General features: G+C 33.7%; 2 protein-coding genes across 2 annotated transcripts in view; both read left to right on the forward strand.

Moving 5' to 3' along the window:
• The window catches only part of LOC149074897 (uncharacterized), a 41720-nt gene extending 36818 nt beyond the window's left edge, over window positions 1–4902 (forward strand). The window contains exon 21 of the mRNA XM_089245843.1: window positions 4721–4902. Coding sequence (XP_089101969.1) covers window positions 4721–4723 — 3 coding nt within the window. The 3' untranslated portion in view covers window positions 4724–4902. The remainder of the gene's footprint in view (window positions 1–4720) is intronic.
• A 5229-nt stretch (window positions 4903–10131) lies between these two features.
• Window positions 10132–11461, forward strand: LOC149074898 (uncharacterized). Its single transcript, XM_089245974.1, has 2 exons — window positions 10132–10545; window positions 10967–11461. Exons 1-2 carry the CDS (start codon window positions 10393–10395, stop codon window positions 11459–11461), a joined length of 648 nt encoding a protein of 215 aa, XP_089102100.1. The 5' UTR covers window positions 10132–10392.
• Window positions 11462–15442: the final 3981 nt, after the last annotated feature.

Consider the following 15442-nt stretch of genomic DNA (forward strand, 5'->3'; position numbering starts at 1 on the left):
ATTGTATTATATAGTGAAGTGTTACTTCTCTTTCTGTTGATGTGATGATAATGGAAATGTCTTTTTTTTTTTGTATGTAACATTTGTATTATAATGTCATTGCCATATTTACATCAGGTGTAAAACTGTCCATCTTTTTTTAATTATGATAATTTGATATCATTTTTACATGACATCTATGCTTTTCTTGACGATTTTATTGAATTTTTTGGTAAGAAGCTTCCGTGACTAAGAAATGAGTATTAATTGCATAGCTTCCAATTTTACAGTTGGATTTATACATTTATAATGGGTGGCCATGAGATAATATGAGGTATTTTGACTCAAAGCAATCTAACGACTAATGTATTGCAGAAAATGTCGCAGAAATAGATGGAGGTGCTGCAATCGGTGGCCTGTTCCATTATCCCGGACCTGTTACAGTACATAATGGAACATGTGGTTTTGTTTTTAAGGGGGGAAAAATTGTTACCAAAAGTCATCAAGAAAGAAAATTTTGGTGCCAAATGAGACCGCACCAATCTCTGTATATAGTGTTTATATTTTCATGATAACTTTTATTTTTAATTGCAAATGAAGTTCAATAAGACCTCCTTTCTAATATTTATTGAACTGCATGTGTTTAACAGCATTTTCTAATGGCAGCTCACAATATATCTTAATTGATTTGTCTAACCTTTAATGTTGAGAGTTCAACAAATCTTTCAAAGTTGCAATATCAGGATATGTATGTGATACATTCAAGAAATCCGGTAGAAATCTCCCGGTAGAGGCAGAGATGAGTTTTTTCCTTCCTTAAAAAAAAAAAAAAAAAATTAACATCTCAAATAATAAATATCTTCACAACATCCAGTCTTCTGTGTATCTTGTATTCAAGAAATCTCCCACAGCCAAAAAGTAAGGAAGGTTGAGGCAATACGGGACCCCTTCATGTGTCTATCCCATAAAAATGCATGACCAATGATTTTTTAATGTTGAGAAAATGTAGCAACGATACAAGCTATTACTACTTAACCATACATGAACCTCATAGACATTCCTCTGCGGAATTTCCAATGAATTGGTACATGCCAAAATGTGCTTGTAGCCCTAATGTATTTAGTTGTCAAAGTTGTGCTTGTTTCATGTTTTTGCCATCTGTCTACCATGTTTTGAAGTGGAGATGGTAAATGCTTGTGAATTTTCATGCTATTCAAGTATCAACAATATATAACAAGCTGAAAATGAAATTGAGGTGGTAAATCATGCGTGAACATGATCAAATCGAAAGACAAATCTTTGCTGCAGTTGTATTTTTTTCCCTCCCAGAAATCTAAACCACATGTTCAGTTGTGTTCGTTCACCAATTTTTTTTCATCTTGTAAATTACTCGCTAAAGGACTCTGAACACTATGCACTATTTTGCGCCCACCTGGTGTTTTGAAATTAAATTCACGTCTCTGGGAATTTTTTTTTTTTTTTCGTTTCTGCAATTGGATAGTTTCTGCTGCCAATTCTCCAGCCCAACTGACTGGAAATATCAATAACTTGGTGATTTTTCAATCAAGAAAGCCTCTCTCTTTTTCTTAAAGATTCACTCAATGTTATTGATATCAAATATATATAATTTTTTGTCTATCCCAAGTTTTTAAGTATAGAAATTGAATATTTAATTATATCAGACAGAACTGTGAAATCAAAGCCTTTCGATTTTTACTTCTGTGGCGTTTATAATTTGATATGGGTTAGGTATTTGCATGTTTTGGTTCCCACCTGCAATGACTTTAGTCATTTTTTCAAAGTCATGTAACCCGATAAATGCTGATGCTCAAGTCATTGATGGAACATGCGCCATAAGAGGGGGTAGAGAAACCAAAGATTGGTATCAACAATCATTCATTCAGTCGCCAAGATTTCCGAGACAAGATGATAAAAGATTTTTTTAGAGTATTTATGATTGAGAAGAGTAAATTTCGTAAAATGATTTCACAGGTCTGCTTTGCCATGACAATTACTAATAGCAAAAGATTTTAATATTGAAATAATTGTGATATTCATCATGAACAAAAAATTTTAATACTCGTGTCGAATGATAACTTTAAATCAATGAATTTTCTATGACTTATAAACACATATGTGATCATTACCATATGAACAATTTTTGAGTAGGGGGAAGTATTATTTGCTCACACATTCATTATGGCATGTTTGTGTGCGACCATTTTTGTAATTATCAATTGAAGGTTTGTGATTTTTTTATGGAGTTGTCTGCATTATCATAGAACTTTTCCATATAATCAAACGAAAAGAAATTAATGAGGATTCCAGTGACAGGATTCATGCTAACTTTAAATTCTTCCCAAGTCAAAGCATGGTTTCTGCATAATTTTTTAAATTTCGATGTAGTTTATACATGATGCATAGGAAAGTACTTTCAACCCGAAGTAACTAGTGAATGCAGAGAATTACAGCTATATGGAAATTGGGTGATGGTTTAGGAAAGTGACTCTGCCTGATCATATGCAGAGATACCCTCAGGACTGTGCAGCAAAAGCGACTATATCAGGTCCATGCTTCAAAAGAGCTATGCACTCTAAGGATATAAATTAAAAAAATATACAGTAATCTGCGTCTGTACTTTGCACCTAGAGGGATTACTTTGCACCAATGCTTCATTTCCTATACCTCTCAGGCTCTATTGACAGTTGTCAATTTCAGCCATTGCCCCGTATGAAGGGTCTGGACAGTGTTGAGGTGCTTTATTATGCATGTATAAATTACATCTGCGCATGCACAACAATAAAACATAGTAAAAAATTTACTCTAGTAATAAATTTACAAAACAGCTCTCAACTATCGCTGTCATTTGAACAAATGCCTCATTCGGCACGATTGTATAGTGTATATTTGCAACAATGATGAAAGAAAGAATTCAGCATTACTTAAGGGCTATCCTAATGAATATTTTCCAACAGTTTTTTGATTCTGCCCAACAGGAAATGTTATTGGTCAATTCACGTATTTGAGTTACTGATGCATTTGTCATTTTTGTGACTAAAAATTTAACTTTTTCTTATCTAAAGTTCCATCTGAAATTGAGCAGCACAAATATGTTTAGCAAACAATATCCAAAATGATGGATGCATCAGTAACTCAAATACAAACCGATAACTTCCCCTGTTGGGCAGAATATTATAATAGCTGCTAAGTAACGTTGAATATTTTTTTCAGCATTGTGCATAGTAGTTCCCCCCCCCCCCCCGGATTGCGGTATATTTTTTTTCTTTTTGTAACAAACAAATCTGCTCTTTAACTAAATGATTACATAAAATCAATAACCCCTGCGTAACACTGGTTCCTTTAATAAACTCGTGAGACTGAAAATTTGTCAAATGGGAGTGTTAGATAATAAGGAAGTGAAATACTGTGCATTAAAGCTCTATTCCTTGGGACTCAGAATAGTGTGAGTGAATGTGGAATGTTTGTTATGGGAGGGTTTAGCTGAAAAAAAGGATTAGAAAACCACCCTGTGATCATCTTCCATACCTGGTAAGGTATGGAAGATGTGATCATTTATGATTAGATGCAGCGTGTTAAAAAAAGACAGATGATAGTGGGAAAAAAAAATCAGAAATTGCAATAATCAATATCTCGGTGAATTTCCCTGAAATGTTACTAGATAAATTTCAGTATGATAGAGACGTAAATTTTGCAAACTGACATTCTTCTTTAGATTGGGAGCTTTGCACAAATTTTAATTTTATATCACCTTCTAATTAATTTATATATATATATCACTGTTATTTGTTACATTTGATCGGGCATAAGTCAGTCTACTATACCGTTATCTAAGTTACATAGCATTCTCACTATTCAGAAATTATTTTAGGTTGAAAGGTCTTTCATATGCACTCCCAAGTTCACAGCAAGTTTATTGTGAATGACAATGCAATTCGGGTTTTATAAAATTTGCTATTTCTAGTACATATTAATGATATACAAGTAGTAAAAAAAAAATACTAAGCATATATATTAAAGGGGGGGGGGGTATATTTTTTCTTATTTTCAGAGAGAATTCTCTAGAACCATAGAATCATGTCGAAACATCCATATTAAAATTCATCATGTGAACTATCTGCGGAATCAAATCACACTAAAAACGGAACTTTGAGTAAAGTAGTATTGATGCTTCCATTTTGATTCGAATATATATACCTCGATATACTTGTAGATTATGTTTGTAGTATTATAATTATTCCGATTGAACGATGTCACAAGTTTATACAAATATAACCTGATCTTTCTTGTTATTCCTTGCTTTATCTGTATATATATGTGAATGAACATTGCTTGTATACTGTACATGGTGATTTTAATTTGTAATTTTGATTCGTATGTCCATGTAAATACATGACCAGTTGCTCATGGGAACTTTTTTTTGTCTCTTTCTTCGTCATTTATATTTATTTATACATAATTGTTTTTGTCGATGACAGCTATTATTTTTTGACAGATTATTTTTTTCTCATATTTTTTTTTCTGCTTTTATCATCATATTTTTTTACATGTTTTAAATTTTTTATAATTTTTTTCTTTTCAATGCAATAAAGTACTTAACGCTTCAGCTTCGTCAAGTACTAACACAGTATTTTTTAATTGCAATTCAACGTATCTTTTATGTATGTAGCATTTATAATTTATTATTATTAGTATGTATTTGTTTTTTTTTTCTCTCTTTCAGTAGTGTTTATCATGCAGCTGGAATTTGCAATAGAGCACAGATTGCACGTGTGCCCTATGAAACGCAGCTTGTTTTCAGAATTTATTATTAAGTTTTTTTTCTGATATTTATATATGACAAACAAACAAAAAAAAATTGTAGAAACTGTATTCAAAGATATTGTGATTAAATATGTATTAGGTAAATATAGTCATTTCTTTATAGAGAAAAATTACTTCAGAAAGCATATTGGCAGTGCCATCTGTATGTGTGCGTGAATGATATTTGAGACCATGATGGAAAAATTGTTTGCCAGTGAATATCATGTGATGTTTATGAATTACTTCTTATTGTATGCATTAGATAATTTTATGCAAAATTCCAAAATTATGATCTTTATAGTAAAATACTCGAAGTCCGAAATCACTAGGAGAAATTTTCATCTTGTATTTCTAAAATGTAAACTGAATTCATAAATACAAGTGAGGCTTTTTGTGGCCGTCATTGAAAAAAAAAAAAATGTTGCTTTTGATACATCAACATAGCTGCCAAGTCTCCCGAATTTTTCGGGAATCTCCCGAATTTTAGCTTCATCGCTCGACCTCCAGAAAAGTTCTTAAATCTCCCGAATTTTTACGAAAATCACAAAAATCCCTAATTGTCCCTAAACATTACCTACTTCATTAAAAAAAATCCCCGCTTATGAAAACAATCCCTAAGAAATTTCTTGTGGGGCATGAAGCCAGGGCCGTCTCTTCTAGAATAGGGAATAGAGACGGCCCTGCATGAAGCCTCTTTTTTTTCCCCTTTCGAAATGCCGTCACACGTCGTAAATGGGGAAATTCCCTTTTTAAGGAAGTTTTACAAACCCTCTGATGGTAACAAGAAAGTTGTTTGTCTTATCCTGCAGGGAAATGGCTTAGCAGCCAATAGTCCTGCGTAATAATTGAAGATTATAGTGACGCGTATATGGTCAAAATTTCTTTTGTTGAAGTTACGTACGTGCGATATAACAAAGCATGAATACTGATAAGCAAAAACATATTTAATCAATTTTAAAGATACTTATTATGATGAATTTCCTTTCATCAAACGTTCCAGAAGAGGGCCGACTTTTCCTTTTTGTACAAGTTGTTTTACGGACATAAACATCGGTCATGGAAAGACTGCCATCATCACTCGTGAAATGAAAAAAAAAACATCAAGCAAGTGTCGCAAAAAGTCAGTGTTGTTTTCCTTCATCTTCCGATGATTTTGGGGTCATTCGCGGCGCACAATGTTTGTTCACAGCGTTTCTGATTGAACACAATATTTATTTTTACATCATTGAAGTTTTGGCCTCCAATTTCACTTGTTTTTTGCGTAGGAATTTTATTCCCAAGGGTTTAACTTCCATGTGTGTAAAATCCCTATTTTAATTTGACTTCAGTTTTTGAGTAGGGATTTTATTCCCTACGCTTTAACTTTTATGTTTGGGAAATCCCTATTTTATTTGAAAAAATCCCTATTGTATTTATTAGGGAGTGGTTTTAGCATAAAATACGGGTTTGCGCGAAAATCTCCCGAATTTTCATTTTCAAAAGTTGGCAGCTATGCATCAAGGTTAAAAGCTTTTTTTTTCTTTTTTGATGTTTTGAGGACTTTCAAGATTAAAATGTCTCGCAAAAGTAGAGTCTGTATTTATACAAGTTTTAGCAAATTTCCTCCCAGTGAAGACAATTCGTTAGTCTCATAAAGGCTCTGTTTTTGCCTTATGCCATCATAGTTAATCCCTTAACAAGGAGGGACAAGATATTTCAACCCTGTGTAGGTATAAAAAAAATACATTCAAAGCACCCTCTATTCAGAACTTTTCATTGGTAAACCATTGTAAAAGAAAATTGTAGTTTTTTTATTCTTTTCCGTCACCTCAGCATCAGGGCTGGATAAATCCCAGGTACCAAGTCGCCATGGTGACTGAAAAATAGAGATTGGTGCCTAAGTTTTTATTATGTTCAATAACTGAATTGAATGCTCAGGACCACGAAAATTTCTGAAATTATATCGGCATGTCTGCAAAGAAAGAGGTCCTTCAGTCAAAGAATATACTATTTTGGATCAATTTTATCGGAAGAAATGATGCTTGGCACCTATGGAAATTTTCTAAATATTTTCCCCATTCGTCAAGCCCTGCTGATCATTATTTTTATCTTTTCTCCCTCGCTACTGTTTCACAATTTAAAAAATATATAGTATAACACACATAGGAAAAGGGTAACTGGGATACGGAGAGGAACAACGGGAAACCTCTGCTCTCATCTTTTTTTCTTCATGACTGGTGTCTAAACACCACTTTTTTTAGATTTATCTCTGCTAGTTCAACTGCACATCATCCAAATTTGTTGCCAAAAGCCTGTATGTAAAGGGGGTAGGGACTTTTGGTAATTTTTAAGTCACTCAGTCCGAAAAGTTAGGAGAAAAGACTCATCCCATGAAACAGATGATTTCCATGTGGCCCATCTTGGACATGGGTCACTGGAGTCCTTACAAGCTTGTCACAGTCGATGTTAATTGCAATGTTGTGTGGAGGGTTCCTAATATACCAAGAGCTCCCGGGTAGCACCCTTGTATCAAGATGGCCTTTTACACGTTATTGCTCTCTCACTATCTCTGAGGAGCAAACGTGAACACCAAGCTTTACCGGCTCTCTCTATTGTTACAAACAATGGTGTGTTAATGGGTGGACCATCAGGCATAAGTGCCTGAATGTGAAAGCTCAGGGTACTTCAATGTCCTTCAGCTACTGTAATCTCATATATTTGGTATCCTTCCCCCAATGTTTCCTACGCATAAGGGTCTCTGCCAACATGTCTCAAAAATCATTGGAAATTTCTCACAATCTGTTTATTTCAATATTTCATTTTGTTTTTCACTATCGGATCCAGTGTTTAACCACTTGGAGACATTCGTTACTGAAGTTAAAAGGGATACTGTCAAACATTTCCCTCCTGAACTCATTAAGTTAGCCCTGTTCAAATGTAATAATGTAACTCTTGTCTAGTGCAAAAGGCGTCATTAGATGCAAAAAATAAAAAAAAAATCATGTTCAAATGATGAATCCTAGTGATGAGATTTTCTCCCTCTATTCTGGTTCTAATTAGTTCAGGTAGGTAGGGGTTCTACAGCGTTCATTGGTGAGGGCAGAAGATTTTGAATGGCTGAAGTTAGAATCGGTATCATGGTGATTAAGATTCTACTACTACATTCAAAAACATGGAAGAATTAATACAGATAGAACCTGTTTATTTGGTGTTTCTTCCAAAGTAACTACCCCATGCAATTATGCATTTTTGCCATTGTTCATACAAATATGCAAATGTTGATTACAAGCTTTTTTTTTTGTCACACCCACCAGTGCCTTCATCACTGCTCGTTTTCACTTCTTTGGTACCTGAGAATCATTGCCCCTTAAGGGTACCCCTTGGATAAATTCTTTATCCAAGGAAAAGGTCACATATGGGACAAGATCGGGGTGGAGGTGGAGATAATCTCATTGTAGAAGTATTGGAATGTGATGTTTGACACGAAATCACACCAAAAGAGACCCCATGAGCCGGCGCATTGTTGTGATGGCGTACCTACAACTTGGCCTTCCGAAGATCTTGTTGCTTGTGTCTCACCCAATCATGCAGATGTTTAAGGACTCACAGGTCCATTCTGGTGTCAGATTACCCGTCAAAATATCACATTCCAATACTTCTATAATCAGCTTTTTGCCCATGATCTTGCTCCCCTGTGACTTTTTCCTTTTTCTTCGTATAAAGAATTTGCTTGATGGGCAATGATTCTCAAGTTCCGAAGAAGTACAGCAAGCGGCGACAAAGGCACTGGGATGTGACAAAAAACTTGCAATCTACATTTACAACTTTGTATGAACAATGGCAAATTGCACAGGGAACAATGGCAATTGATTTTGAAGGGAACACGAAATAAATGGGTTCTATTTGTATTCATTCTTCCATAATAAGTCTCGCATCTTTTTGAATATAGTATTACAGTCCAATCTCGTTATAACGAACTCGAGGAGACCGGAGAAATCACTTCGTTATAACGAAATTCGTTATTGAGGAATTCCAAGTTTTTACATTGTTCCTATGTAACGTTATCTGGCGGATTAGGAAAGTGTTCGTTAAAACAAAATTTTTGCTACAACGGTATTCGTTAAAACTGGATTCGACTGTACATCAAATAAATGAAGGGTGTGTAAATTGTCTTGCGAGATCAGAGTGATTTTTTTTTGCAACTGTAATATATTTAAGCGCAATCTCTGAATTTGAAAACCAGTAAAATTTTTTCAGTTGCGAGAATTCGGAGACCATACTGTTGTTCCAAGTCATTGTTTTGCAATATTGTGTTTTTTTAGGAGGGACTAGAAATGCTTTTCATTATGAGCCAGGTTTAACTGTAATTGAAAATAGTAGTTCGTAAAACGAAAAATGCAAGTTTTTCTTAACAGTTTTTATTTTTTGCAATTTATCCTGCAAAAATGCCGAAAAGTACTTGATTTTGTGTTCCCGAGTGCAAAAGTTTTTGTTACTTATTTTTTTTTTATATTCAAGTTATTTGAGTTTTCCCGCTGCAAAAGAATGATGTAGAAAAATTTTGTACATATATATTTTCAATATGTATTTGCTGCGATATTGCATTTCCCCCAGTTTTAATGCAAAATTTGATTTCCAAGATTATTTATTTTATATTCATTGTTTTCTCCACATGATGTTGTCGTGTCCAACCACGGAATAAATGCATTAATTTACCAGTGAAATGTACATGTGTGCACACATTATAGATTCTCTCGGGTGTACGAGTATAATCAACTTGCACTGCAATGTATTGGTGTGAATGTTTGTAGCGAGATGTTTTTTGATTGTGAAAAAAAAAAATCTAGGTATTAGCAATTTCCAAATTTCCACACATACAATATATAGAGAGTGTTTCTTTCCCTTTGTTTGTGTTGTATGTTTGCAAAAAACGTGAAATATGTATACATAGTGATATTGAGGAAACTTTTTTCTACCAAGCGCTTTTATTGTAATAAAGTCATTTATTCATTTTCAACTGATATTTCATGCAGAGATGTTTTTAGTTCTGTGACTGTTCTCACTGTGGTCTCTCTTGGTGCAGTGGTACATGATGTCATTTCAATTACAGTAAAACTTCGATTAACCGTCTTCGTCTGGACCAGGGCTGTGACTGATAACATTCTCTTAATACATGTGTATAGCAACGTAATTTTACTGTGGGCTTGAGATGAAAATGAATTCCTTTAACATTATATTGTATTTTATTTTACACAGAACAATCAATATAAACTTCAATATAAGGTTAGCCCAGGCAGTGGCGACATTGAAAATAGTGTTCTTTGTGTTGTATCGTGACCTACGTGAGTGACAAGGCCAACTCAATCCCCATCAACATACCTCTGACGTCACCAACCTTGGGGCTAACCGGATCGGAAAGACCCCTAGTCAAAGCTGTATTAAGAAGCTTTGCCCCTAGTAGAAACAGGTTCTTCTGCCATAATGTTAAGGAAACTCCATTACTCTGTACATTTTCCTTCTAGTTCTACGACACAAAGCATGTTGAGGAACATTTTTTTCCATGAATTTCCAGTTTAAACATCAAATTAATAGTTGTTATATATGTTGTGAAATATGCCACAAACTTGTTCAGTAGTAAATTGTAGGGGAAACTACAAAAACGGCCCCAAAGTAAAGGTGTTCGGTTTTCCGAAAGAAGAGCAACTAAAAGGCAAGTGGTTGAATGCTATAAAGAGGAAAGACTTTACTCCAACAAAAAACAGCAAGGTGAGCTATGTATTTTTTTCTTCATGTGAAAAAAAATTATTACGCGCATGTTTTTTTTCTTTTAAATTGATTACGTATTTTATATTCTATCTCTATATTCTGATGTGATGTCCTAGCAGTAAGGGAGGATCTTCTGGGACCGGTATATAGTAAATTTATAGTGTAAAAAAATTTACATAGGCCTATTTAACACTGGCAATAGTGAAATATAATAATTACAATTTTGTATGCATTTACTTAATGATACGATTATATTAGTTGACATAGGCGTACGCAGAATTTTCTCGGGGTGGGGGGGTTTAAATTTTTTCTTACAAAATAACGCTATAATCTCGGCCCCCTTTGCGTATGCCAATGTTAGTTGATAATTATTGTTGATTTAATGATAACTCTACAATATATTTTCATTTTAAACGTATAGGTATGTGAGAAACATTTCAAAGAAGACGATATAATCAGTGAAGTGACGGAATATGATCCTAAATCAGGAAAGGAAATCACAGTGAAGCTTCAAGTGTCACGACCAAGAGCAGGAGCGATTCCCACAATTTTTCCTGATTGTCCGAGCTATATGTCTTCCTACAGTCGCAGTAGAGAAGCACCAGAAGAAAAGAAAAAAAGAAGAGAGTTTCAAAATTTCAATAAAGCTATAGAAGACAGCAGAAAAGAAAAAGAAAGGTTTGAGAAAGAACAATTTTTGAATACTTTAGATGATTTGAAATCAAAATTAAGTGTTATTGATAGTAAAGAGTGGAGCACAATAGTTAAAGAAAATAGTGTTATGTTTTTACTGATTGAGCAATCACCTGCTCCTCAGATTAGCTCATCAGTTGTAATTGACAATGAGTTAAATGTTTCTGCATATATTAGAAATGTGCCTGTACCAAAAATTGCAAATATAAAGATGAGTTCTTAAATTTTTTTTATGATCAGATAGTTTTGAAATCGTCTAAAAAACCAATTTATTCCCCAGAAATGATAATATTCAGTACCTTGATTCACACCCTGTCACCTCATACATATAAATTCATTAGACAATCAAACAAACTAATTTTTCCCCATACATCAACTATTCAAAGGTTATGCTCAGACTCCAGCTTGAGTCCTCATAGTGAACAAAATGATTCTGACTTTCTTAACTATCTAAAACAAAAAGTACCACATTTAAAACCACCTGATCTAAACATAATCCTAATGATAGATGAAATTCATTTAAAATCATATTTGGACTATAAAGGAGGAAGTATTGTTGGCATGTCTCATGATTCATCAAAACTAGCATCCAGTGCTCAAGTGTTTATGATAGCCAGTGTTACTTCTTCCTATAAAGATGTTGCTCATGTGCTCCCCGTGAAAACAATAACTTTTGATAAATTACATAATTTCATTAAAAAGCTAATTCTTAACTTAGAAAATATTGGATTTCATGTGTTTTGTGTTATAACAGACAATAATGCCATTAACAGAAAATCTATGTCTCAGTTTGTTAATCCACCAAATTTTCAATGCATTTACCCACACCCTGTTGATCATGGAAGACCATTATTTTTTTTAATTGATCCTGTTCATCTTCTAAAAAGTATAAGAAATAATTGGATAAACCAAAAGAACCATCAAAAATGTATGTATTTTCCATCCTTTGATGGCATGACAGACGCTCAAAATTTTCACACTGCATCCTTTAATTCTCTCAGAAAATTGTATGAGTGTGAAATGAACGGCTTGATCAAATACGGCTATAACTTAACGTTAAAAGCTCTTTTCCCATCATGTCTTGAACGCCAAAATGTAAATTTAGTCCTAAAAATTTTCAATGAAAGTATCATTAATGCCCTTTTAGAAATTGGTGAAAAGAAAGAAATTCCACACTTCAAAGACACTGCAAACTATATAAATATTCATTTAAATTGGTGGAAAATAATGAATGTCAAATCCAAATACATTGGAATTCGATTAAATGATCAGCTCAAAACCCCATTAACTTATTCAGCTGATGATGAAAAGTTGATATTTTTGCATAACTTTTTGAATTGGTTGGAGGAATGGGAAAAGATGAAATGCACTACAGGCATGTTAACAAAAGAAACACACACTGCACTAAAAGTAACCACATATGCTATAATTGAAATAACATCATATTGTAAAAATGAGCTCAATATGGATTACATCCTTCCAGGAAAATTTCAGACTGACAATCTCGAGCTCAGATTCAGCTTATATCGACAAATGGCAGGCAGTCATTATCATATAACTATTCGTCAATTGTTTGAATCTGAAAACAAGCTGAGAATTCGAGCAAATATGAAACTAGGCATCATTTCAAAAAAATATACAATCCCTGTGAATGACATAATTTTAAATGATAATTTTGGAGATATAAATTCAATTGATGAAAGATCTGAAATAACCAATTTTGAAGTAGATGAAGTAAGAGAAAATGAAATTGAACAAGCACATGAATATTTACCTGTTTTGGCATACATAGCTGGGTACTGTGTATTCTCAGTTTTGAAAAACAGTAAATGCGATAGCTGTAAAACTATATTAACAGTCGATAAAGAATTTGATTTTGAAGAAATTCACAGTTTAATTATGAAATTCGATCGTGGTAAACTTCTTTTTCCATCATCTGCAGTAGTGAATGTGGTGTTATATAGTTATCTGATTATTGATAAATTACTTAGCAATAAAGAAAATGAATTATTGAAAAACAAAAACCATCGAAACCTTCTATTCAAGGTTTCAAAGAAATACATAACTGATGAAAATCTGTTTGTGTTTGATGAGTTTTGTTCTTTTGGACACAATGCAACAGAAATTTTAAGTAAAATTTTGTGGTCATCTACAAACATATTTTTGAACAACTTCTGTAAGCAAAGAAACGATTCTTCAGTCGAAAGAAAAAGTCAGAAGCGAAAATTAAATACTTTAATTTCGCAATAAGATGCTCTAGATGGATTCTTTAATCATTGGTGCTGTTACGTAATCGGTTATAAATACTTGTATTTTTTGCTTGTAATTAATGTGATTTTTGTGCATATTGTATATATAATATTTTATTTGTGTGTGTGTGTAACAGTAAATAAATTTCTAAATTTGAAATTTCAGATGTGCCAAACATTTGCTTTTATTATCTTGAAATAAAAAGTTTGTTATATCTGATCATTGATGTGTTTTAGTTTACTTACTCAAACATAATTTAGAGAGCTTTAAAATGCATATTGTTTTTTCAAAAACTGATATAATATTCTGACTATTGTTTTAATGTTCGCATTTATACACTTCTCAATCCTCTATAGCAGCGATTCTCAACCTTTTCTGACTCGCTTTTCAGTGTATACTTTCTATGGCGGAGCCCTGTTTAGTATATTATTTATTGGCGGTACCTTTTTAGGCCTCTTTTTTTTGTTAGTTTATCAAATTTACTGATTTATTTTATTATCGTCGAGTGGTCGCGGAGCCCGCACCGGTTGAGAACCGCTGTTTGGTGTATATCTGAATATACTTGGCAAATATATAGTCGGAAAAAGAAAACTCATTATACCAATTTATTTTAACGTATACGCAAATACAATACTTTTCATCCAGAAACAGTGGATCCCGTGTTGGCACATTTTTTGAGATTTTGCTGGTTGCTAAGCAAGATTTTATCGATTGAAAGATAACACGGTAAAATAAAGGCAAACTGTACGTTTCATCCTCAAAGCCATTGTAACTAATTAAAATGCCCATTAAACTTAATTAAATTCCTGTGTTGATGCAAGGTTTAAATTGGAAATATGCTATCACAAATTTCATCCGTATTTGAAGAAATATTCACTATGTTTTTATGGAAGTGAGCCACACACATCGAGGTTAATATTCCGTCAAAAACACACCCTTAAAAAGAAAAATCCAACAGCTAAAGAGAGAATTTTTCCCTGTCCAGCGACGCGATGCCCCACGAGTGCTGACGTCATTTTCGATTGAGGGGGCCTTGTTACTTTCGAAGGTCACGGTTGTATCCCTTCCAAAATTCTTTGACAGTCATGGCATCATCAGATGAAAGCAAGCCTTCGATAAAAGATTTTCTGTAACGTCGCTTCATATTTTCAATTATACCCCAGTCCATAGAGGAGGTGTATTCGCTGGGAGAAAGACGTTATTTTGCCATCATCACTTTTGAGTTCACGAGAGGGGGTGTGTCAGGGCATTGTTCATTAATAGCAATGTTTCCTGCGACAACTGCTTTTCAGCCATATGAGCTCTAACTTGAGGCACGAAAATGTTATGGAATCATTCTAGGAAAAACTAGAAACCCATTAAACCCACTGATTGTGAAAGGACGCTTTCAGCTTTTTTAGTGTTATTTTTAGTGTTATTAGGTATGGCGTTAGCTTATTTTAAAGGGGGAAAAGAGTATGCAGATGGGGGTCGCATTCTTTACCCCTGAAAAAAGTATGGCCTTTCTTTCTGCCATTAAAGAATAACAGGGCTATGTTAACAAAGAAAAAAAAACATGCTTAGGGCATCAAACGAAAAGGGACACCACAAAAGAAATCTAGTAATTTTTCCCCTTGAAAACCTCCCCTCTCGTTGGAGTTACCATCTGGTCTGTAGCATGAACAGCTATGGATGATGACTGCTAATGTAAACTGCTATACTCCTCCGGAGTGTTAATTTCATGCTTTCCTCCGAACCTATCAACTGTCATGTCACGATGTTTCCCTAAGGAGGCTTGAGAACTTTTTAGCAGTTTCCAGCCATAAACACCCCATCTAAATTATTCCGAAAAGATGGATATACAATATATAAATTCTAAATTTTGACAATTTTTACTACTGCACTTCCGAAAAAAAAAGTAAGATTTTTCTCAATCTAATTATTCACCTAGTACAGTACCAACAAGAGAGATATT

The sequence above is a fragment of the Pholcus phalangioides genome, unplaced genomic scaffold (genome assembly GCF_987345545.1).
Source record: "Pholcus phalangioides strain wild (caught in Gottingen) unplaced genomic scaffold, Ppha-v1.0 ptg000016l_1, whole genome shotgun sequence".
Lineage (NCBI taxonomy): Eukaryota > Metazoa > Arthropoda > Arachnida > Araneae > Pholcidae > Pholcus > Pholcus phalangioides.